The sequence below is a fragment of the Bombus pyrosoma genome, linkage group LG16 (assembly GCF_014825855.1).
Source record: "Bombus pyrosoma isolate SC7728 linkage group LG16, ASM1482585v1, whole genome shotgun sequence".
Classification (NCBI taxonomy): Eukaryota; Metazoa; Arthropoda; class Insecta; order Hymenoptera; family Apidae; genus Bombus; species Bombus pyrosoma.
This window is the reverse complement of record NC_057785.1, coordinates 2,805,394-2,826,272: the sequence shown is the minus strand read 5'-3', so window position 1 is coordinate 2,826,272 and position 20,879 is coordinate 2,805,394. Positions and strand designations below refer to the sequence as shown.

The following is a 20,879-nucleotide window of genomic DNA, read 5'->3' as shown; positions in this document are numbered from 1 at the left end:
ACTCGGAGTCTCGGAATAACTATAACCATTCTATCTTCTTAATAGTCTATGACTGTCATGGATATTGTTTGATTGGTCGATTCAAATAGTATCAAAAACTTTTACCAGTACAAAAATATAGTGTTCAGAATAGTGAATAAAACCTAACAATATCCTATCTTAAACTCGATCATAGAGATGTTCGATCAGCCGCAACATCCCCTTCCAATTTTCGTGTATTTTTAGAAATATTGTATGGAAAATAGTTTATCAGAGAGAAATAATTAATTTATTTTGACACGATATGGATAACGATTCGACAGTGAAAATGAGCAAGGGCTGCTGGAAATTTGATGAAGAAGATCGAGGTAAGACTTAAAACGCGGCAGGTTATTGAATGATAAATGTCAAAAGGCAAAATAAAACGTAAATAATTACGTACTACCATAGAATCATTGCGTTACAATTATTTTTTTAATCCATTCACAAAATTATTAACCATGTAATTATATGTCGTATGCACTTCGTACATTTTGAACATTAGAATTACCGATGATTAAAGTAAAAAACTTGTATTTGAAAAAGCAAAAAGAAAATACGTATAATGCGAAGCTTTATCCGTATATTCTTCCATAATACTTTGTAAAAAATGCAAATTTCCAAAAATATACTATTGCAGATCTATAAAATTTCTATAAAAAATTATATATTAAGAATTTTAATCATTCTGATAAATCTGATATTAAGGAAATTTAAAATAGCTCCTATTGCATAGTTAGTTAAAATCTTTATTTTGTCATAAAAATTAAATGTTTATTAATTTTATAGCGCTGTACATAGACATTGAAGACGACACTGAAGATGATAGAGAAAATAAAGTATACAGCTGCTGGGATCAAACGCCTGATATACTTCTAGAGAAAATTTTTTCTTACTTAACTATTCGCGAAAGATACTATGCATCTTTGGTATGTAGGTCATGGTATCGTGCCTTTAAATTGCCAGGGGTATGGTCTACCTTTACATTGGAGGATAATACACTTACTAGAGGCAAATTTAACTATCATAGTGGTTGGCAATATGTGTTAGATCATATGAGAGCTTCTGCATGTTTGAATAAAGTTGGCAGGAATTTCACATCTCTAGTTTTTGACCCTATGTTGAATTTCTATAATCTTTATGAATTCATGAACATGATATCTTGGTATACTGAGAGACAAGGATCGGATAATACATCAGTGGCAGGAGTCGGTACTCACATTCGACGACTTAAGTTTACATTTCCTTGTAACATGGCAAATAGAGATGATCCTGATAGTATTAGACTTTTTGGTACTGGTGGAAAATTACTAGAAGCATTGAAAAGGCTAATGCGTAATTTACGTAATTTGAGATGCTTAGAATTGATAGATCTTATGTTAGATACCAAAGAAGCTTTACATTTAATGGATGATATCTGTGCCAATTGTACCCAAACATTGACGAAGCTGATTCTAATCAATACCACAAGGTATTATTGCCCCCTTCTACATGTAGGAGTATTTATTAATTTAAATGTAAGTTTATTCAGCATAAAAATATAACACAATTCATATGCGTTATTTAGCTTAAAATATTTGTTTTATGCAAAGGTATTAGTCATTAGTCCACAAAACCTCCATGAAGATGTGATAGATTTAATTGGTTATACTAAATTACAACATCTTCATATCCTCCAAAATCGCTATAGCCAGAAAGATGTCACAATGACAGTGGTAATAATTGTGAATATTAATTTTATAAAATGCATGGTTCCAAATACAATAATTTAATTGATCTTTATTGATTTAGCCTACAAGAAAAGCTTGGATAAAAATGAAAAAAAACAATCCATACATTAAAGTACATTTTGAAGTGGAAAGTTATAAACCTTCGGATACACTTTTGCCTATTAATTTGTTAGAACATGGGATTATTCCATGTCACAGTATAGTTTTAAATGCTCCAAATACACGGGTTAGTATATTCTGTGATTACTTGCATATATTTGTTAAATTTAATAATCCAAAGATTAATTACATAGATTAAAAATTTCAGATTCAATCTTCAATTATTCGTAATCACGGAACGTTTTTCGCATCGAGAATAAGGGTGTATGCACTCAAAGGTCTAACCAAATTTTTTGCGCGTAGAAATTTTTGGTACAGAATGGATGAAGCAATAGTAGAATTTTGCAAAATGTGTCCAAACCTTCATACACTGGTATCACTTTATGTTTGAACGAATTTCTGATGTATATCGTGATTGTCTTAAAATCAGACTCTATGACTCTAACTCTTAATGTGATAGCATGCATTCGAATTTTTGTTATACAAAAGGCTTTATTTCTATTTGTGTAAGTTTTATCTAACTAGATTGCATATATAATGGAATTTAAAGAAACACATTGAAAATATGAAAAACATCTTTTACAGCTTCTATGGATTTATTTATATACATATGTTGTGTGGCAATATATCAATGATTTCTCAATAGTACACAAGGCAACAGATTTAAATTCAGATCGATTACTGTATCAATGACTTGGAAGCCAATCAGTGGGAGGCAAACATTTTACCATGACACATTTGATAACTTGCCTGGGCTTTTGGTTATTGAACGAATAATACTTCATACAATTACGTTAATCCACGGATTGGTTTCCTTAGTATTCAGCTAATACATTTGTCAAATTGTCTTTCAAATAACTAACTCATAAAAAAGATTTTGAGTAAATTGAATTCATAATTCAACAGACTTGTATATTTAATAAATGTTTTTCTGCAGATGATTCGAGATAAAATTTCAACCGCCACGATATTAGAAATCGTGTCTACAGCAAAAAACTTGCGTTGTTTGTACGTCCGGAGATATTCAATCCTAAAGAAATGCGATGGGGATTGGTTAAAAATTATGAATTGGTCACCAGAACATTATCAGTGGATTAAAGAAAATAGTCGTAGCTATGAAAGTACGGAAAAAGAGGTATCTAGAATACTAAACTACAGGTGGCACATGCTAACTGAAAGAGAATTTAGAGATCAAATGGTAAAATTATATTTATGATGTTCTCATAAAAGAAAAAAAGGAAAAATTCTTACAAAAAGTGTTTTATATTAAACAGATTGCGATTATGCAGTAATTACACTTTTATAAAGTAATATGCGTGTGAAAAGTACCGTTTGGATAGTTTATGTATTACATATAATTTGTCTAATGTATTTATACTTTGACATAACTGTGATGATGTAGGTAAGAGATTTACTATATATTTCAAGATGATTGACGGGGATTGTTATGTACACAGGTCTGTACAATAATCGAATATGTAAAATAATAAAATGACAGTAATTGCAAGTATCTCCACTTTATTTTATCATATAATATATAATGAAGAATTCCTATCCTATATTTCATAACTTATGTAATTATGTACAATGCCAATTCATATATTTGTATATATCGATTCTTAATAACATAACTTATTTAAATAGTTACATCTAATACAAACATTTAGCTATAATTTTGTGTACATTCTAAATATTACAGAGGTTAAAACAATCGATAATAATTCAAGCATTAAAATTAGAAAAAAAATGATTTTTATACCGCAAATTTTACAAAATTATACTAACGTAACAATAATCATTAAATTCAATAGAGAAAAACAAGTATAATAGATACTAAGCAGTTTTATAGCATGTACATATTTTAATATTGTATATACAGAATTGAAATAGTATTAAACAACATTCGACTGTAATTAAGAACGAGTTAAAACAAATTTTCTATCTACCCAATTTAAACGAAATTTTGAAGTATAACAGTTTTTTTGTTCATCTCTATTTACAATTTAAAATAGATCATCGTGGAGAATAGTATGCAATAAATTTTCTTATGTCCTTATAGAATGGTTATAATAAATAAAAAATTTAATCGTGTTTCTTATTTGAAAAAAAAATTATCTAGCGTATAAAAGCAGAAAGTTGAAGAATCACGGTGCCAAGGCTGCCGATCGTTTGTCCCGGTTTTTATTACGTTGAATAGTACGTGCCTTAAATGCAGCAGCATTCATCAATGTCTAAATGAAATATAATAAAATTCACTCAATTAATTATTTTGTTTCTTTAAAGTTAATGATAATTAATTTCTTGGAATTAAACTTAGCAAACTTACTCTTTCTAATTTAGTCGTTTTCTGATTTGATGGTATCGGTAAAACTTTGTTACCAAGATGAAAGATTTCACGCAGAAGTTGATTTTCTGCAAGATGAATATTTATACCTGGACCAAGCAATCTACAGCATGCGTTGTACTGAGTTCGTGCACACCATCCTTCTAAATACAGAATTTCTTGACCAAATTTTACATGCATTTCTGGTACAATGTCTTCCTAATAAAAATCATAGACGTCATCAATAATACAATATACGGGTGAATGCATACAATATTTCAATATTCTTATTGTGAAACGCACGTCTATGTAACGAAGTATGTCTCTGAAATTAGCTCTCTGTTGCTTGCGATCTTTTTTTGCTCTGTACTTGTTCGAATCCGTAGCCAGCTCTTTTAACACCTCAATTAGATCTAACGACCAATCTTGCTCGTAATCACAAGAGAAATCGCGACCCAGTTCGAATATTACAGCTAGGGCCTCGCCAGCCGACAATCTTATGTCCAAATGCGGTGATTCTAGTAACTCGCATAATCTATTCAGGGACCTTTAATAAAAATGGTTAATTTTATTATTTCACGCAACTTTTTAGCCCATTTGGAGATACTTACGGCATGTAACTATTGGTTCTATTGCTCGCAAGCAAATTATATATATCAGCTGGGGGCATTACTGTTAAAAGAAGTGTCCATGCTGATATAGCCGCAGAATGTAATGCTGCAACCTCCACAGATATAGTCGCTATAGCACCATTCCCTTTTAGGTAAGAACCAGAAAAGATAGTAGACAGTAATTGCACGATTTCCATAGTGACGGTCGCGTCATTGCCCGATAAGAATTGATTCATGCTTAGAGCCCAACAACACTGTAAGTAGATAATTTATTATTCGCATGTAAATCGAACTGTTGTTTTTTTTTTGTTTTACCTCTGAACGCGCTTGTGTGGAAGCCGTGGTGTCGCTGGCGATAAGAGTTAAAGTACTTTTCAAATCACGACAGACTACTTCTGCGCTTTCGAAAGCTCCCAGTTGAACACAAAGCAAGGTACTTAACCTGGCTGCTGTAGATTGTTCTTCGCCACGGCCCTTCTTCAAACCCCGCTCCACTGAATCTGTGATGGTCATTTTCCTATCCTCTACAAAATCTGGAATGTACTTGATGGCAAAGATTTTTTCCATTCCTTTGAAGCAAATTGTTCTGCCCTTTGCACTCTTCTGTGTTAAACCATCAATTGCTTCCTTCAGTTTCTCCTCGAATGCTTCTTGCTGCACGAATTCATCAACCTCATTATCATTCACATCATCCAACATGCTGCGATTGTCAGATTGACTACTGGATATACTGCATGCATCATTATTAATCGAATCTTCATCAGATGTTAGCTCAGCTCTTTTTCCAGCATGACCTACAGGCAAAGTGATCTTTTTGTTACAGGCAATATTTAATAAATAAGAAATATTGTAAGAAGGCAAACAAGATTCTATTTTTATTATATAAAATAATACATTGAAAAGAAGATAAAGGATAAAATGATTAATAACATAAATGATGAATGATCAATATCTGTGTTTAATTTATGTAGATAATAGTAGTCAAACATAGCAGATATTAAAAGCAAATGTCATATTACATAATGTGAAGTCTAAACAGCTGTTAGCTGTTGCTATCTAAGATAATTGTATCACATGTGACTGTCTAGATAAAAATTTAGTCAATCTATATAGAATTATAATTCCACAAAAAGTCATTAAAAAAACAGCTGTATAACTTATTATAAAACAGAAAATTACTACAACACATTGTGTGATATAAGTGTTACACATTCATTATAGATATTTGCAATTCTAATGAATGCAACTTTTCAAATGTTTATGACGCATATTGATAATTGCATGATATGTATGATTTGTATAGATAGATTACTTGTATCAAATCACATAGAATTAAATTGTATGATTTAGCTCATTATAATCTTTTAATTTTTAATGTGTATAAAAATAATCAACGTTCTTAAAGTATGAACGTTATTATTTGTAAAATGAAACGCAAAAGTAACACAGCTCAAACTCGCATCAAGGAAATGATAAATTTACCATAATAATCTGTAAATGATAAATAACATTGGATTGAATACTACGTATGACGATCTAAATTTAGTACACATAATGCGAAAAAAGCATCGGTTGTTTTGAAAAGCATGATTCATCTACCTAAACTTTCGTGTAAGCTTCTGTAACATACGAAACATGTCTCTTTTTGATTAAACATTTTGCGATTCAAAGAAAAATTTAATATTTACAGAACAAGCATTTCCGCATTGTTTTCTATATCTCGTTATGCAATACGAATAATATAGCGATTGGTATCGTTAGTTCTTAATATTTCGAACATACAAATTTTCCTTCTATGTCTAACCCAAACCCATGTGCGAAAAGCATGAAAGTCACATGGGGATAGGTGGTAATGTCACGACGTTACTTCGACTCGAACATATCGCCAGAAATTTCATAGATCGATATACAATTTTTTCAGCCGCGACATCATCTTGTGACTTTATTTGTGATATCGTTAAAATAATCAGAATAGCTGACCGTCTAGCACGTGACGTAAGGCGAAATAAATAACATTTCCACTGCCTGATGAGTCATTCCAGGAAAATGTTGATAATTTAATAAAGAACGTTTAGCGCAAAGTTAATCGAAACTCTTTTGGTCGACGCCTGGCCTTGAAGATATTTTAAAATGATCATTTTGCATTCGTAAATCAGCAGGCAAATGAAATGAAAAATGAAAAGCAACTTTTCCTCACCGGATTTTCGCCTTCTACCTCCTTTGCCTGGCATCGTTCTTCACTTTCCTTATAGCACAATTGATACTAACAGAAATACTTAATCAAGAGGGTAAATGTCTTGCACTATTAATTTTCTTTCGTATACTGAACACACTGCATGAATTTTTAATTAAAATCTGGTAAAAACTCATTAACATGTTGCGAATTGTTCAAAACATACACGTCGAGACAGCCTACGATGGGCTTTCTCAAGTGCACTGTCTTTCACAACCTGCGCTGCGAATCTACCCGAACGTAGGCGAATGTGCGCAAAACACTGATTGCGCATGTGGTATAAATTTCTATAAAAGTCACGTGCTTGCCAATGAGCTGGTCGATTTGATTGAACCAGGGGAATAAGACCAATCAGCTTGCATCAATTGAGCCATCGCGCATGTGATACTGTCAGTTTCAGTAGAAGATATTCTCATTTTATTCGAGCGTTTTGCGCGCGATAATATGAAACGCATATATCGTATTTCGGGGAATGTTCATATGAACTTTTGAATGGCGTTTTAGTCCAGTGCATGCATAATACAAATAGAAATACGATGATTCGCAAAAGAATCTGTACACCTGTCAACATCTTTTATGAACATATTATGTCTGTTATACGAAATATTTTGAAGTTTTATTAATTTGTAATGAAATCCAAATATTATGATTATATTGGTAAAATTTTTAACGATTCTGAAAACGTGTAAATAAGTTACAAGATATTTGGTACAAGTATATATTTTACATAAATATTTGAACAACTAATCATTTATAGTGTTAATAAGTTTCAATATTCAGTGGGACCATTTTTGATAGTTATTGTACGCATAAAGTGACTATTCATACTGACACTCATTTTTTGTTAAATATAAGTTTGCAATAAGTATCTTGCAACTTCTATATCTCAGATTGAATTAAAATTTTGTCAATATAATTATATCATCTCATTATAGTGCTAATATAATTTCAAATTATTTTGTATAATAAACATAGCATACGTGAAAAGTTTTCAATGATGATTGTATAAATATGTTTACAAGGCATTGTACTTTGCTATAGCAATGCCATTAGTGCTTGAATGTTATAGCACCATGGACATCAATCTATACTGCATTGAGATACAAAAATCAATAGGACATCATGAGGTACGAATATCATTATTGAACATATAAATTTGTACTATTGTAAAAAGATCTGTATCACATAAGAAAAATTGTATATTATTTTATATTTTCGAATATAAAAAAGCGTTTCGCAATGATACATTTTCATTGTAACAATAACATAAGAGTATATACAATGAAGAAATGAATATACACACGTTTTAGCCTTAAATATCACGTAAAGAGATACATTGTATCTACGCTACAATAAATTAGAGGTAAATGATTACAATTATATGAGACTTGTTATTGCATATAATTCATAGTAGTTATATTACAAGTCTGTACGAATTTAGTTGATTACATTACTATGGTACAAAATTGAATATATTCCAAGTGTAGCAAAAGTGAAGAAAGATCTAAATTCTACTGTAGTTATAACTTATATTTAACATTTGTTTGTATATTCAGATGGACACTTACAAATATGTCAGTCTATTCTGAGGTACCAGAATCATTAGAATAGTACAAATTTTGTTTATTACATTGCAATCAATGTAGTGAAAAAAGTTTTTGAAGATAAAAAAATTTATTTTTTTTTTATACATTGGAATGTTACTTTTACTTTCAAAGGTATCACATATTATGCTTCATTGAAAACCTAATATTTTGAATAGTAAAATTTATATTTGTAGAAAAAAAATCTTTTTATCTCCCAAAGTAGTTTCTTTGTACATAAACTCTATTAGAACTAAATCTTTTATACAAATCTTAATGACACAAATACTAGACTTATTGTAACTAGTAAATTAACTTTGAAGTTAGAAGCAGCACTTTCAAGTGCCATCATATTCTGACATGGTGTTGCTCTTCGAATAAAATTAAATATAGAATCCACAATATTTGCTGGTGTTGGATCTGAACATTCTTCCAGATCTTTTACAATACAACTTTGAAGTTTGGACATGTCCCTGCAAATACATAAAAAAAATATAATTTATATTTATAGCCTTTTTTATCATTATCATCAATTTACTATACGTAAGTGCATTGATTCTTACGTGCATTCTTTATTTCCAAGGGCAAGGAGTGGAAGATTATCTAACAAATGTAAAGTTTCAGTGTTGGAATCTGGTTGAATTATATAACTTCCCAACGTAGAGTTTATACACTGTTGAATTTCCTGTTGTTTTGACTTCAGACACTCTGGCCCATTTGCAGATATGAAAACTGCAAGCAATTAAAATGTTTTTTGGCAATGATTAGATACTAGTTTTCTATATTAAATGATCCAACAAAGGAATACATACGAGCAATACGATCTCCTTCTTTGTAACATACAAAATTTAAGAGGGAATCTGTAATATTATGAACAAGTTCCTTATTTTTTCGTTCCTGTGGTTGTACACAATGTTCCACTGCTGTGGTAAAATTTCTGACACATTGCTTAAGAGTGGGAGTTTTTTGGCAGTACTTTTTGAACACTATATCCAAATCTCCAGTAGGCTTGTACTGTTCCATTTCTTGCTCCAATGCTGTGTAGTTAACAAACGAATCAAGGCACTGTTTGAATTTATCCCTTGCATTCTCAACATTCTCAAATGCGCCCTCTCCCCCATATTGCTCGCATCTTTGTTTGAAAACATTTGTAGCTTCTTCCAGAACATGTATTCCAGATGTGTTGATATTATTTATATTAGGTATTCCACTAGATGAGGTTAAGTTGATGGCACTGGAAACTTTGTTCAACACTTTTTCCGCATTGGGCAAGTCTTGTTGAGAAATAGTGTGTCCAAGAAAGCCTGTAATGAAAAATAATTAATTTATTATTGATATATCGATTTATATAAATATAAGAAAATTTATAATAGACCTTTAATTCATATGCAAATATTTTTTTCCTTTTTCCAAAATAATTCTTAATTATGTATTTTAAATAAATAATTTTTAAATAATTCAAATTTTTTTTTTTAAATAAAATATTCTACTAATAGTAAATTTCCAACAATTCTCTGTTCAAACATTTAATGATTAGCCCAATAAAATCTTTAACTAGATTAAAAAAACATTTATTGCTGTGTATAGCTTTTAATTATCTTTTTAAAATGCTGAAGTCCAAAACGTTTATCTTCGCGGCTATTAAAAATCTTGTTTTGTAGCATTTCCTGTTCAGAAAGGAAGTAAATGTCATGTGGACTTTGCATTGGTTGTTGCTTCGACTTGTAACCACAAAGTATCTATTTTTTATCTGCGTAATCTCCGAAAGTAATTAAATTATTTTGCCATTTAGCATTTATGTCGGTGAGAATTAGAATCAATTTAATTACTCTTGTTGTTTTACGAATATATTTCGATACAGCGCAAATATTGTATGTGCACTTTTAGCGTTTTCGAGGAAAACAATTTAAAACATTCAATTGCACTTTATATCTAAATAAGTACCTTTTGCATTGTATTTATTTTTATCAATCCTATTATAAGGTCCGTTTTAAGAACATAAAATGTCAAAAATGGATCCTTAAAAATATCTCTATAATATAATAAACAAAAATATCATTTTTAATAAATTTATAAAGTAGATATAAATGTAATTTTTATACAGCATAAAGAAACAATCAAGAACTATTCGTTGCTTATAAAAACGTAAATTTCACAAAAGGTGAACATAAAATAATTGCACAGTAAACCATCGATTTATAGGTTACGATAACGTAAAATTTCTGATAAAATGGATTAGAATAATAAGGAAAGTATATAAAATATATTTTGCACCAGGTTAAATATGTTTTCGTGTGTTCTATGCATATTCTGTTTGTAAAAAACTGAAGCAGTTTCATAGAGTACAAAGTGCATGGATTGAATCAACGTGCAATCTGTGCGTTCGTCACACGTGTACTGTAATGATAAGTAGTCCGGTACAAGGAGAGAACAATGCAGTCTTTAACTTTACTTCCCATCAATACATGATTCCTATGATTGTTATACTATCTTTGTAAATATCTATGTGAGGTACTCTATTTATTAAACATCTGCACAGAGATCATACATTATGTCCATAAATCGAGCATTCGATACGCTATAACTGCATTTAATCCCAATGACCGTATTGTTATCGATTACGCGAGTATGTACGAAGGTCATTTTCGTTTCTTGATCATAAAGTCGAAAGCAAGATTGACTGTTTGCTATGTTCGATATAGAACAATGACCAGTTTTTTCAAATAATACATAACCGGAAACAACTGCGTTTTGATTGGTAACACTTAACCCTGACGTGTTTGTTCATAAAACAACGTTTCCTATTAGAGGCACTATTCATCACACAAAAAATAAACCATTCGTAAATATGATTTTACACATGCGATCATCTTACGTATACCAAATTTTTTCTTCCGTCTCGGTCGACCGTGCACGCAAGTCTCCTTTTTGTTTTTATAAGATATCGCGTGTCATGAATCATTGTTAGGAATTCTGTCAATGAAAAAAATAGAGAAAAAGATGCAAAACAAACGATCTAATCATTTCTAACTAATAGGAAGGAGAAAATTCCATGTAGCAACTTACCAGAGAGGAATATCATGGCAGTTAATGTGGTAGAGTATTTGATCATTTTTATTTTGTTGCTAAAATATGTTCGACCAGGGATTGTGTGGAGATGTTTGCCAACGTCGGAACACTATGTATTATCCGGAAAAGTAGAGAAAAGTATTTATATGATGAAATAACGAGACAGAAATGTACGTTCAGTTACGCATCACTACAAGTGTCACTCTGAGCGCATTCGAAATGTTCTGTTTATTATAAGAAGCGTACGCCGATATGTCAGCGTTGTCCGGAAAATTAGTGAAAGGAAGAAAGATATGAGAGCGAGACACAGTGATTTAGAAAGCGGAGGACAGAGATACACTGTAGTAACTCCCGAGAACAATATTCCGATACTAAGTTGTTGAGCGCACGCGCTCCGCTTATATAAATCTCATATGCATAGTATGTATATATACTCCATATACCACCTTTGCTTCTGTGTTAATTTTAATTCGATTCTATGTATATGTATGCACATATATATATATCACCTAATGTAATTCTAGTTGTCTTGCATAATTTTTCCTGTTTTGAAAATAAACAAGTAATTCTGCATTGAATAAATTATACTAAAATAATTATATCTATATAATTTAATAGTAATTGAATATTTTACACAGAAAGTTATAGAGTTTGGATTGATCCTTAATAATATAGAATTTAGGCAATCTTTAGGATATTTTATATGTAACAAATATCGATATAATTTATTTGGTAATTTATACTTTATAAGATGTACTTAAAGAATTGGTCATACAGATTCCTCGGTAGTATAGTGGTTAGTATCCCCGCCTGTCACGCGGGAGACCGGGGTTCGATTCCCCGCCGGGGAGGTATCTTTTTTGCATAATTTTCAAATAGCTTTCTCTCGTTTTTTTCTTTCCTTTTTTATATAATTATAACGTAAAAAATATACATTTTAATAAATGTCTATATTTCGTAAAGTATACTTAAAACTATATTTTACTGTCGCTACTTTGAGACGTTTGATTAATATCCGACTACAATTATTTAATCCAGTTCATTCGCCGTTATGAAATGGCCTTGCTATGAAAATGCAAGGATCGTTGTCACGCCGTAAGACAAAGTCCTCTATGTCCTGGCTGTTATTGTAGTCTTTTGTACACGACTGTATACTTATATACTTGTATACTTTTACTCTTGCAAATATTTGATCCTTACAATAAATAGTAGAGACTTCAGTGATATATTTAAGCATATATGCTTTTAATGATTCACAATATAACGAGGTCCAAAATTAAAGCATCAAATAACAGCGCTGATTGGTGCAATGACAATCAGGGCCGCATGCGATACACTGTCTTTTTGAATACCGTCTATACCAATGGTAAAGTCCATGCAATATTAAATTAGGTTTCAAGTCTCTACATTCTTAAAGTGGTGTTATCCTTTTAAGTGCTTTTCCGTAATACAAAAGGGGTGACTTTAGGCCTTAATTCGTAGGACACAGTCATAGGAAAAGTATTACAATTTCATTTTCTTCAATCAATCAAAATATCCCATTTCAAAGAAGTCGGTAGGAATTATATTTTGATATTCCATTTTTAAAAGCTTTACTAGCAACTTCTTCAAGCAGTAGATAGAAAGATTACAACCAAATCAGTGAATGAATACCTTTGATGTATCTTTTGAGAGTTCGATTAGTGAGAAATTGGTGAGTGAGTTTCGGGTTATATTTCGCTGTTGAGTGCACAAGGTTTCACGTGAACAACATAACAACTTAACGATCCTGCTTAAGCTTCATCTTCTCGGATTTCTATCTATTTGTTCATTGGAATGACTCGGATATGTGACATTTGATCTGTTTTGTATTTCTATAAAATCTGTTGCAAATAATACTGCGAAGATAGAAAAGATAGTCTTTATATGTGCATATGAATAATAAAACAGCAATTCAACATAAAGAGTAATGTAGTGAACAATATAAATTCGTTAGAATAAAAAGATTTATAATGCTAAACATATATAAATATATGTACTTCAGTTCACCATTAAAATAGAAATTGCTTTCAAGCAATCCTCGGTAGTATAGTGGTCAGTATCCCCGCCTGTCACGCGGGAGACCGGGGTTCGATTCCCCGCCGGGGAGAATTTTTTTTTAAATTAAATTTATCATATTTGTAAGTTGATGCAAGGATAAAATATTTTCAAGAGTCAACAAGTAATTCGACCGTACCGGCCTGCAAAGTTATTTATGTTTTGTCGACATTTGGTAAGAGTATACTATGCTAAAGTGGCCTGTATACAAAAATGTAGAGTACCAAACAAAGGAAGGCAAAAGACTTAGTCTCTTCAACATGGTAATGAAATCTTTGCATTTCATATCAGGGCTATTCTATTTCGTAAGGACTGACTGAAACTGTTAATTTTTAGAAATAGATGTTTTTTACTTACCTTTTAACTCAGGAATTAAAGTGTCGTTTTGAAATAAAAAAGATAATAACCACAAAAATTATTGTGTTATTTCGTAACTAATTGGAAATACCCGTTTCATTTGTTCCCTGCAGCGGTGAACGAACTGGACTGAATTGTAGTCAAAGAACCTGAACGTCGTAAAATGATATCAGTAAGTGTATTTTTGATTCTAGATACGAACAGATGATTTCTCCAAAGCGTACTGCTGGTTTCCTATTAAATATTGTAAGTAAAACCGAAAAGAAGTCGTGAAACTGTCAACCCACAACGTAGTATGGAAGAGGACTTAATTTATAGTACCCTCGAGTGTCCTTCTCTTCTTTTTCCAAATCCTTAGATGACGAAAGCTACGAATACTTACCTTTTTTGTACTATTCTTATATATATGTAATTCTACTGATTTTTAAATATTTTTAAAAGCTTTCATTTTACTTTAAATACAGCAAGTAGTATTACAGGCATACAATACTTCCCTTGCGGTTTTGAAATAAATGCTCAAATATTACTATTATTAGACTACTTACGGGGAAGGTGCCAAAATTTTTTAATAAAATATTAATTTTTATACCATAATATCTACAAACAAATAAAATTTCATATCGTAACACACGTATATGTTATAGCGAATTCAGCTTTTCTATGTAATAAAGTTTTTATTATTTAAAACGTGTCCATATTATTATATTTATTAAAAAAATAAAAGGTAGGGAGACGCGGGAAAAGATTTTTTTCGGAGAAGCGTAGTAGTATAAAAATTGGAAAGCGCTGAAATATAACATGATAATAGACTCGTAGTAAAATTTGCCAATAGCTAAAAGTAGGTCATATTATATCAGTTTTTATAGATATTTTGTACTTTCCTACACAGCATCGGTGGTTCAGTGGTAGAATGCTCGCCTGCCACGCGGGCGGCCCGGGTTCGATTCCCGGCCGATGCAAAGTATTTTTTGCCTTAAAAATTGTAATTTTCTATTACGTACTGCGTTTTATTTTTATGTTGTATCATTATGTGTGTCACTCTCTGTGTTGCAATTTTAAAACAGACAGTCTCGTGACCTACGATGTAATACCTAAGAGGACTTAATTTATTACACTCTTAAGGTTGTGTCGCTAGCACTTCCTAGATCCCATTAGTATAGAAAACTGAACGATTGTTTTAAATATTTTTAAGGCTTCACGTTCTCTTACTGTATAACGACTATTAAGTAAAATAACTGAAATAATATCTGTGTTCTTTATTTAAATAATGGAATTTGGTACCTGGCAACTCTGCGATTTCAAGTCACTTGGATGGCTGCGTATTTTTATACGCATATATATACATACATATGTAGATGACAATACTGAAAACATGCACATTAAGTATCAACTAGAAGTCATTCAAAAACTAGGGTACGAAAATGACAACACACAGATTTTTCTTTCTTGTTTCTTCGAAAAAAGTGCAAATATTTGATGTTTCTTCTATTAGAGAAAATAAATGTGGGAAATACGTATAAAATAGTCTTTTCGCAAAAAAGCCGGCTTTACAATATCATAATCAGGAGAAATATTCCGATGAATTTTTTCTTTTAAGGTTTCTTATAATAAATTTCTTATTGGCAATTATAACTAAACTTGATAACATTGCTTAGAAGGCAACTTTGTTATTTGTATTGGGCTATTATATTTATAGATAATATGTATACGTATATACATAAGTATATGATCGTTGTAATGAGATTAAGTCAGTTGTTAAATCTAATTACCAGACTTAGCAGCGTGTATCTTTTTTATGTATGTATATACATGATCGGTTATCTGTTTGAATTAGACCTGAAGTTAGTAGGTTTGTATGTTTTGAGAATTGCTTTTATATGTTGTTTGTTATCGAAAAAGATCCTTCGCGAGCCTGAGAAAACTCCTTGAGGGCCTGCTGCAAAAATATGATGCACAATGCAAATTTGTACTACAAACTTATGATGAATCGCTGTGTCTGTCGCACATCGGTCCATTGTAGTAAATACAACAAATAGGTCTGGAGCTTTCGAACGGATCTTAGGTGCCAATATCAACCAAAAGTATTTAAAAGTGAGGACTGATTCAGATTGTATTACAATTTATCTAAAACTAGATCATACTAGTTCTATTTCTGCATAATATTTTGTAACGTTTTCCGTAGCATCGGTGGTTCAGTGGTAGAATGCTCGCCTGCCACGCGGGCGGCCCGGGTTCGATTCCCGGCCGATGCAACTTTTTCTTTTTTCTTTGTAATTTTATAGTATGCTATAATTTTAACAGTTTTTTTCATATATCATAGAATTTATTATAGATTTATTAAATAAACATTACAATTGTCACAATAACATAGTTGATAATTTAATCCACAGTAAAGAAATGAGTTAAAGATTGGTATTATCAAAAACTGATAATTTATCGAACATCTATCAAATATCAAACTGGAAAATATTTTGTCTAGGGTAAAGATATCTTGCTAATTGAAGTACTTTGAGAGGGATTGATACTAAATGGAGATTAAAATCGTTTGAGAAATCGAAGAAAATTCTGACGCATGGCTGAAGTATTCCTATAAGGATTCCCAACTAAATATTAAGTATCCAATTTTCGTCACACTCTCTTATACTTTAAAATATATGTAATTGGAGGAGTGAAATTGAAAAAGATTACTGATTAAGAATTATAATGCTTGAAATTGCTTTCTAAGGCTTGAATAGGTGAAATTGTATTACTCAAAGAATGCATGAAATGGCATACTATTTTACAGTATGAGTATATGTGCTCGTTTCGTTGCATTGGACCCTGTAACCAAGCTTCTGTCCTTACAAGCTATGCACACATTTCACAGATGGTCGTGTATACAAATATATAAATAGCCAACTTGGTGCAGTGGTTCTCAAACTGGACCAAACATTCTAGTCAGAAAAATAGTCACGTATGTATAAATGTTTAAACGTGTAAATACCTTCTCTGTTTATTATGAACATTAATTAACATTGATTAAATTTATATACAATATTTAAGAATCACGTTAAACATTTTTAGATCAGATTGAGAAACACTGTAGTGTTATAGATGTGAAGATCAACCGATTATTTTTCTGGCTTCTTCATGAAACACCTTAGTCATCAATTAATTACATTGGGTGAAAATCGGCCGATAGGCGAAGCTAGTAACCATGAATTATTACATAAGTCAGTTTGCTGTATTCCGCAAATTGTCTAGGGGTTCGCGTATGAATTTTTCATTAGCCACTACCAGTTGCGCGAATACTTTAAAGGTCGACATTAAGCACGACAATCGTAAATTTAAAACCAATATAAATAGAATTGAAGGAACACCTTGTTGCAGGACTGTGTAAAGATTCAGAGTTTATATGCATTTCGCATCATTAAATCGAAATAGGCATCATGATCGATGCTTGCACTGATGGCGCTGTAATAGTTCATAAATTCTTCTTCAGTGACCTGTAACGAAAATTATGAATGCTGCAGTTCGCCTAAAATCAGTTTTAACCACAATGATTACACCGTTACGATAAAGCAATCTCTCTACTTTATTATATTCAACTATTATTTTAGTAATTATTATTACTAATTATTATTTGGTTTACTCTACTTTATTATATTCAATTATTATTTTAGTGACTATTATTATTACTACTTATTATTTAATTTACTAAACTTTATTACATTCGACTATTATTTATAATAAAAATTTTCAATAGAGAAAAGAAGATACTCACAGTGCCATCTCTGGTATTATTTTGCTCGAAGTTCGCCAGAAACTTATTCAGAATACTGTCCTCGCTTTCTTCACCGCTGATATAACGGGGATGGCACTTGACATTGTAAACTCCTTTCAAATCTTCGATCGTGATTACTCCATCGCCGGTTTTATCCAGTTTTTTAAAGGCTTGATCCACCACGTTTCTGCGATTTTGAGACATCGGCGGCTACACAAAAATTTTTTTATTAAAAATCCAGTAATTTATTGAATTATCTAATTTGAAAAATACACTTACTCTTATGCCAGCAATGAATTCATCAACGCTGATGTTCCCATCGTTGTCTGTGTCGAATTTCGTGAACATGTTTTGAATATCCTCCTCTGGAAGTTCCAGACCACTTTCTTGAAGGCCTCTGGTGAATTCATCGAGGTTCAACTTCTTGTTTCCGTCATCGTCCATACGACGAAAAGCTCTACATAAATTAACTTGTGGTATAGTATAATAAATTATTATTGGAAGTTTATAACAAATTCGTATTGAGTGTTATAGGATAATGCAGGGTGGCCCGTAATTTATGGTACAAATGAGATGAGGGAGACTCTAAGGCTCAAAATGAGACGAAAATTAAAAATAACAAAATTGTGTAGGAGGTTCATTCTTAAGAAAATCGATTTTGTAAATTTGTCACAATCAATAGCAGCTTATTCCAAATGTATAATGTGACAATAAGTCAAAAATATAGAATAAAATTTTTTCATTTGAAGTCCTATTTTCGAGAAAATAGAATTTGCAGATTAGCCTAATATGTGTGTCCAGTTAATTCTTAATTAACGTATTGAAATTTTGTTTTCTCCAAAACGAGGCCTTAGACGACAAAATTGTATTCTTCATTTTCAACTCATTCTTATATGTAAAATAACATTCTGCCAATTATCGGTTACTATCCAGTCGAGAATTAATCAAATTTACGTATATATACTTCACGAATTTTCAAACTCGATCTCTGTCTCAAAATCGAAACCTCCAATACAATTTTGCTATTTTTGATCTTCGTCTTATTTTAAGCTATGGGACCTCCCTGACCTCATTTGTACCATGAATTACCTGTATAATGTATTATATGTCTATGGAATTTTATAGTAAGCTCTTGTTAAGTGTTATAGGATAATATATGTAAAAGTAACGCTATGCTAAATTTTTACACACGAAAAAGGACTGTTATTCGAATATGAATTTGGAATTTTGGATTACATAATTTATATAATATAATAAATAAAAAAGGAATAAAGAAGGAACTTACCTACCCAACCCTAGGATGCCATTGGCACCCCTGGCCAGACAGAGCAAACGAAGTTTCTCTGTGGAATCCGTGGTGTTATACAGGGCCCGCTGGGCCTTATTGATCATCTCAGTTTCTTGCCTGGTTGTTGCGCTCTGTGGCCTGTTCAGGAACATCTCTGAAAGAGAAATCCGCACAATGACTCATGACTATGACTCAGGTGTTTGAAAAAGAGACAGAAAATCTGTAGTCAACAACTCGATTTTCTGATTATTTTTATAAAGTAATCTATAACTTTCAATTATACATATACATCCTCTATTATTCCAGGGACCTGATATTGCTTTATCCACCAAATCCAGATATACGTTTGTATATTAATCCTTGCAATTTCTTATCTTAATTAGATAAATACAGAAATAAGTAAGAGGTGGAAAGATTGGAAGAGAAGTGGAATTTGGTTTCAATTTCTTAACGTCACACTGTTTTTTTCCTTGCTCTATATGAAGTTGCAACGCAATATGTTCCCACTGTGCATGCTTCGATCGTTTCGTTAATTAGATGCAATTTAATTTCTCTAAAGGTACAGTGAAGGTCCCGCTCTAACTTGCTTAACTAAATAGCTAGAACTCATCGAAATTGACCCGTTGAAAAACTGAATGAGAATATTGGATCGATTTCGCACATACGATTAAACAATAGATCGTTGAACGATTCTTGTTTTATGCGCCAAGTTATTCCATCAATTATTTGTAAGCATGAAAGCAGAGCGGAAATTACCGTAACTGGTAATAAAATTAGCGAAGACAGAACGATGTAAATTACCATGAAACTTTAGTACATTTTTGCGGGAGTCAGTGAAATAATTATCATGAGTCATTCGTTGAAAACAGTTATACACAAAAAAGAATCATCCTTGGAACAAGTTGCACTAAAATATGTATATAGTGCTTGTATTAATCTAAAATATGAATATCGATATTGACCTTTAGATTGAGATCTTGATTTTTTTCTTTTTATACATAAGCAGTTGTGCCAAGCTAAAGATCTCTAAAATACTTTATTTATGTTGGTAATTTAGAATGACTGCCTTAATTACAATAATCCGAAATTTTTCTTTCTATACTAATTTATTTATTTATCAAATTTAATCTTGATTTAACTTACTTTTGTATCTTGGAGCTGCATATACTATTTTTTAGAGTAATTCTAATCCACTGGTGATGATAAAAAGAGTGAAAAGAATTCGTAGCTCCTTTGAGGAGAACCGGAAGGCGAATGACAAGGGATTCCCTGGAAGCGGATCCGCGCATTCTATAGGACGCTACACACTGGATTACACACGTGAACAGATAAAACACATTCACGTATGAAAACAAGGTGTGTTCGACATACATAAACCATACGATAGTCTGTAGAAAACGTATCCATAACGACCGACTAGTCACAACATGTGTATCGGAAAAAAATTCACGCGTGATCAGTCACCGGTACCGATTTCCTGTCGATAATTCTCCCATGATTACTCTAACTAAAATCCTCAATAAATTCTATGTCTAAGTTAATTCTATGTTAAGTGTAGCACCACCTTTTAAAACGGCATTTGGATTCTCGAGAGTAAGAAAATAATTTTCTACTTGTTTATTAAAAAGTAAAGTTATTTTAATTGGTATTAAAGTTCAGATGATTCGAAGTTGTTTTATTGCGTAATTATGTTACAGTAATGATCATATCCGGTCTTTGTTCCAGGGGA

General features: G+C 31.5%; 4 protein-coding genes, 1 long non-coding RNA gene and 4 other non-coding genes across 14 annotated transcripts; 6 read left to right on the top strand and 3 right to left on the bottom strand.

Annotated features, from left to right (window-relative positions):
• Nucleotides 1–136: 136 nt before the first annotated feature.
• On the top strand, nt 137–3,357 carry LOC122576320. 5 transcript variants are annotated; one of them, XM_043746465.1, is made up of 7 exons: nt 208–347; nt 808–1,535; nt 1,611–1,742; nt 1,810–1,974; nt 2,056–2,220; nt 2,785–3,045; nt 3,122–3,357. In XM_043746465.1, the coding sequence occupies exons 1-7, from the start codon at nt 284–286 to the stop codon at nt 3,137–3,139; spliced, it is 1,533 nt and encodes a 510-aa protein (XP_043602400.1). In that variant the 5' UTR covers nt 208–283; the 3' UTR covers nt 3,140–3,357. The 5 variants fall into 5 exon arrangements, 4 of the variants coding, with proteins under 4 accessions (XP_043602403.1, XP_043602401.1, XP_043602399.1 ...); XM_043746468.1 differs by having other exon boundaries at nt 137–347; nt 1,611–1,730; nt 2,785–3,357; XM_043746466.1 differs by having other exon boundaries at nt 137–347; nt 1,611–1,733; nt 2,785–3,357.
• LOC122576322 (interferon-related developmental regulator 2) lies at nt 3,349–7,263 on the bottom strand. The gene is made up of 6 exons (XM_043746470.1): nt 6,979–7,263; nt 5,097–5,575; nt 4,782–5,035; nt 4,474–4,717; nt 4,174–4,389; nt 3,349–4,078 (listed from the first exon to the last, which is right to left on the bottom strand). The coding sequence occupies exons 1-6, from the start codon at nt 7,010–7,012 to the stop codon at nt 3,992–3,994; spliced, it is 1,314 nt and encodes a 437-aa protein (XP_043602405.1). The 5' UTR covers nt 7,013–7,263; the 3' UTR covers nt 3,349–3,991.
• Nucleotides 7,264–8,206: 943 nt separating this feature from the next.
• LOC122576327 (27 kDa hemolymph protein-like) lies at nt 8,207–12,021 on the bottom strand. The gene is made up of 4 exons (XM_043746478.1): nt 11,664–12,021; nt 9,410–9,901; nt 9,161–9,329; nt 8,207–9,070 (listed from the first exon to the last, which is right to left on the bottom strand). The coding sequence occupies exons 1-4, from the start codon at nt 11,707–11,709 to the stop codon at nt 8,860–8,862; spliced, it is 918 nt and encodes a 305-aa protein (XP_043602413.1). The 5' UTR covers nt 11,710–12,021; the 3' UTR covers nt 8,207–8,859.
• On the top strand, nt 11,996–17,404 carry LOC122576342. Its single transcript, XR_006319711.1, has 2 exons — nt 11,996–12,086; nt 14,294–17,404. It is a non-coding gene; the product is annotated as an uncharacterized LOC122576342 (long non-coding RNA).
• Nucleotides 12,446–12,517, top strand: Trnad-guc. The gene has a single exon. It is a non-coding gene; the product is annotated as a tRNA-Asp (tRNA).
• On the top strand, nt 13,723–13,794 carry Trnad-guc. The gene has a single exon. It is a non-coding gene; the product is annotated as a tRNA-Asp (tRNA).
• Nucleotides 14,988–15,058, top strand: Trnag-gcc. Its single transcript has one exon. It is a non-coding gene; the product is annotated as a tRNA-Gly (tRNA).
• Nucleotides 16,281–16,351, top strand: Trnag-gcc. Its single transcript has one exon. It is a non-coding gene; the product is annotated as a tRNA-Gly (tRNA).
• LOC122576330 (calcyphosin-like protein) lies at nt 16,417–20,464 on the bottom strand. Of its 2 annotated transcripts, none has more exons than XM_043746486.1 (5): nt 20,294–20,464; nt 19,152–19,304; nt 18,142–18,332; nt 17,863–18,072; nt 16,417–17,584 (listed from the first exon to the last, which is right to left on the bottom strand). In XM_043746486.1, the coding sequence occupies exons 2-5, from the start codon at nt 19,300–19,302 to the stop codon at nt 17,483–17,485; spliced, it is 654 nt and encodes a 217-aa protein (XP_043602421.1). In that variant the 5' UTR covers nt 19,303–19,304; nt 20,294–20,464; the 3' UTR covers nt 16,417–17,482. The 2 variants fall into 2 exon arrangements, with proteins under 2 accessions (XP_043602421.1, XP_043602422.1); XM_043746487.1 differs by having other exon boundaries at nt 18,142–18,319; nt 19,148–19,304; nt 20,294–20,451.
• Between the last annotated feature and the right edge of the window lie 415 nt (nt 20,465–20,879).

What these genes read in the sequence shown, in the direction of transcription:
- LOC122576320 (XM_043746464.1), top strand. Translation starts at nt 284, where the DNA reads ATGGATAACGATTCGACAGTGAAAATGAGCAAGGGCTGCTGGAAATTT. An exon ending in ATTTGATGAAGAAGATCGAG is followed by an intron (nt 348 to 807) that starts GTAAGACTTAAA and finishes TTAATTTTATAG; the next exon opens with CGCTGTACATAGACATTGAA. An exon ending in TAAATGCTCCAAATACACGG is followed by an intron (nt 1,975 to 2,055) that starts GTTAGTATATTC and finishes TAAAAATTTCAG; the next exon opens with ATTCAATCTTCAATTATTCG.
- LOC122576330 (XM_043746486.1), bottom strand. Translation starts at nt 19,302, where the DNA reads ATGTTCCTGAACAGGCCACAGAGCGCAACAACCAGGCAAGAAACTGAG. An exon ending in CAATGGCATCCTAGGGTTGG is followed by an intron (nt 18,333 to 19,151) that starts GTAGGTAAGTTC and finishes CTATACCACAAG; the next exon opens with TTAATTTATGTAGAGCTTTT. An exon ending in AATTCATTGCTGGCATAAGA is followed by an intron (nt 18,073 to 18,141) that starts GTAAGTGTATTT and finishes ATTTTTGTGTAG; the next exon opens with CCGCCGATGTCTCAAAATCG.
- LOC122576327 (XM_043746478.1), bottom strand. Translation starts at nt 11,709, where the DNA reads ATGATCAAATACTCTACCACATTAACTGCCATGATATTCCTCTCTG. An exon ending in TGCCATGATATTCCTCTCTG is followed by an intron (nt 9,902 to 11,663) that starts GTAAGTTGCTAC and finishes TTTTCATTACAG; the next exon opens with GCTTTCTTGGACACACTATT. An exon ending in AGAAGGAGATCGTATTGCTC is followed by an intron (nt 9,330 to 9,409) that starts GTATGTATTCCT and finishes AATTGCTTGCAG; the next exon opens with TTTTCATATCTGCAAATGGG.
- LOC122576322 (XM_043746470.1), bottom strand. Translation starts at nt 7,012, where the DNA reads ATGCCAGGCAAAGGAGGTAGAAGGCGAAAATCCG. An exon ending in AGGTAGAAGGCGAAAATCCG is followed by an intron (nt 5,576 to 6,978) that starts GTGAGGAAAAGT and finishes CTTTGCCTGTAG; the next exon opens with GTCATGCTGGAAAAAGAGCT. An exon ending in AAACGACTAAATTAGAAAGA is followed by an intron (nt 4,079 to 4,173) that starts GTAAGTTTGCTA and finishes TATTTCATTTAG; the next exon opens with ACATTGATGAATGCTGCTGC.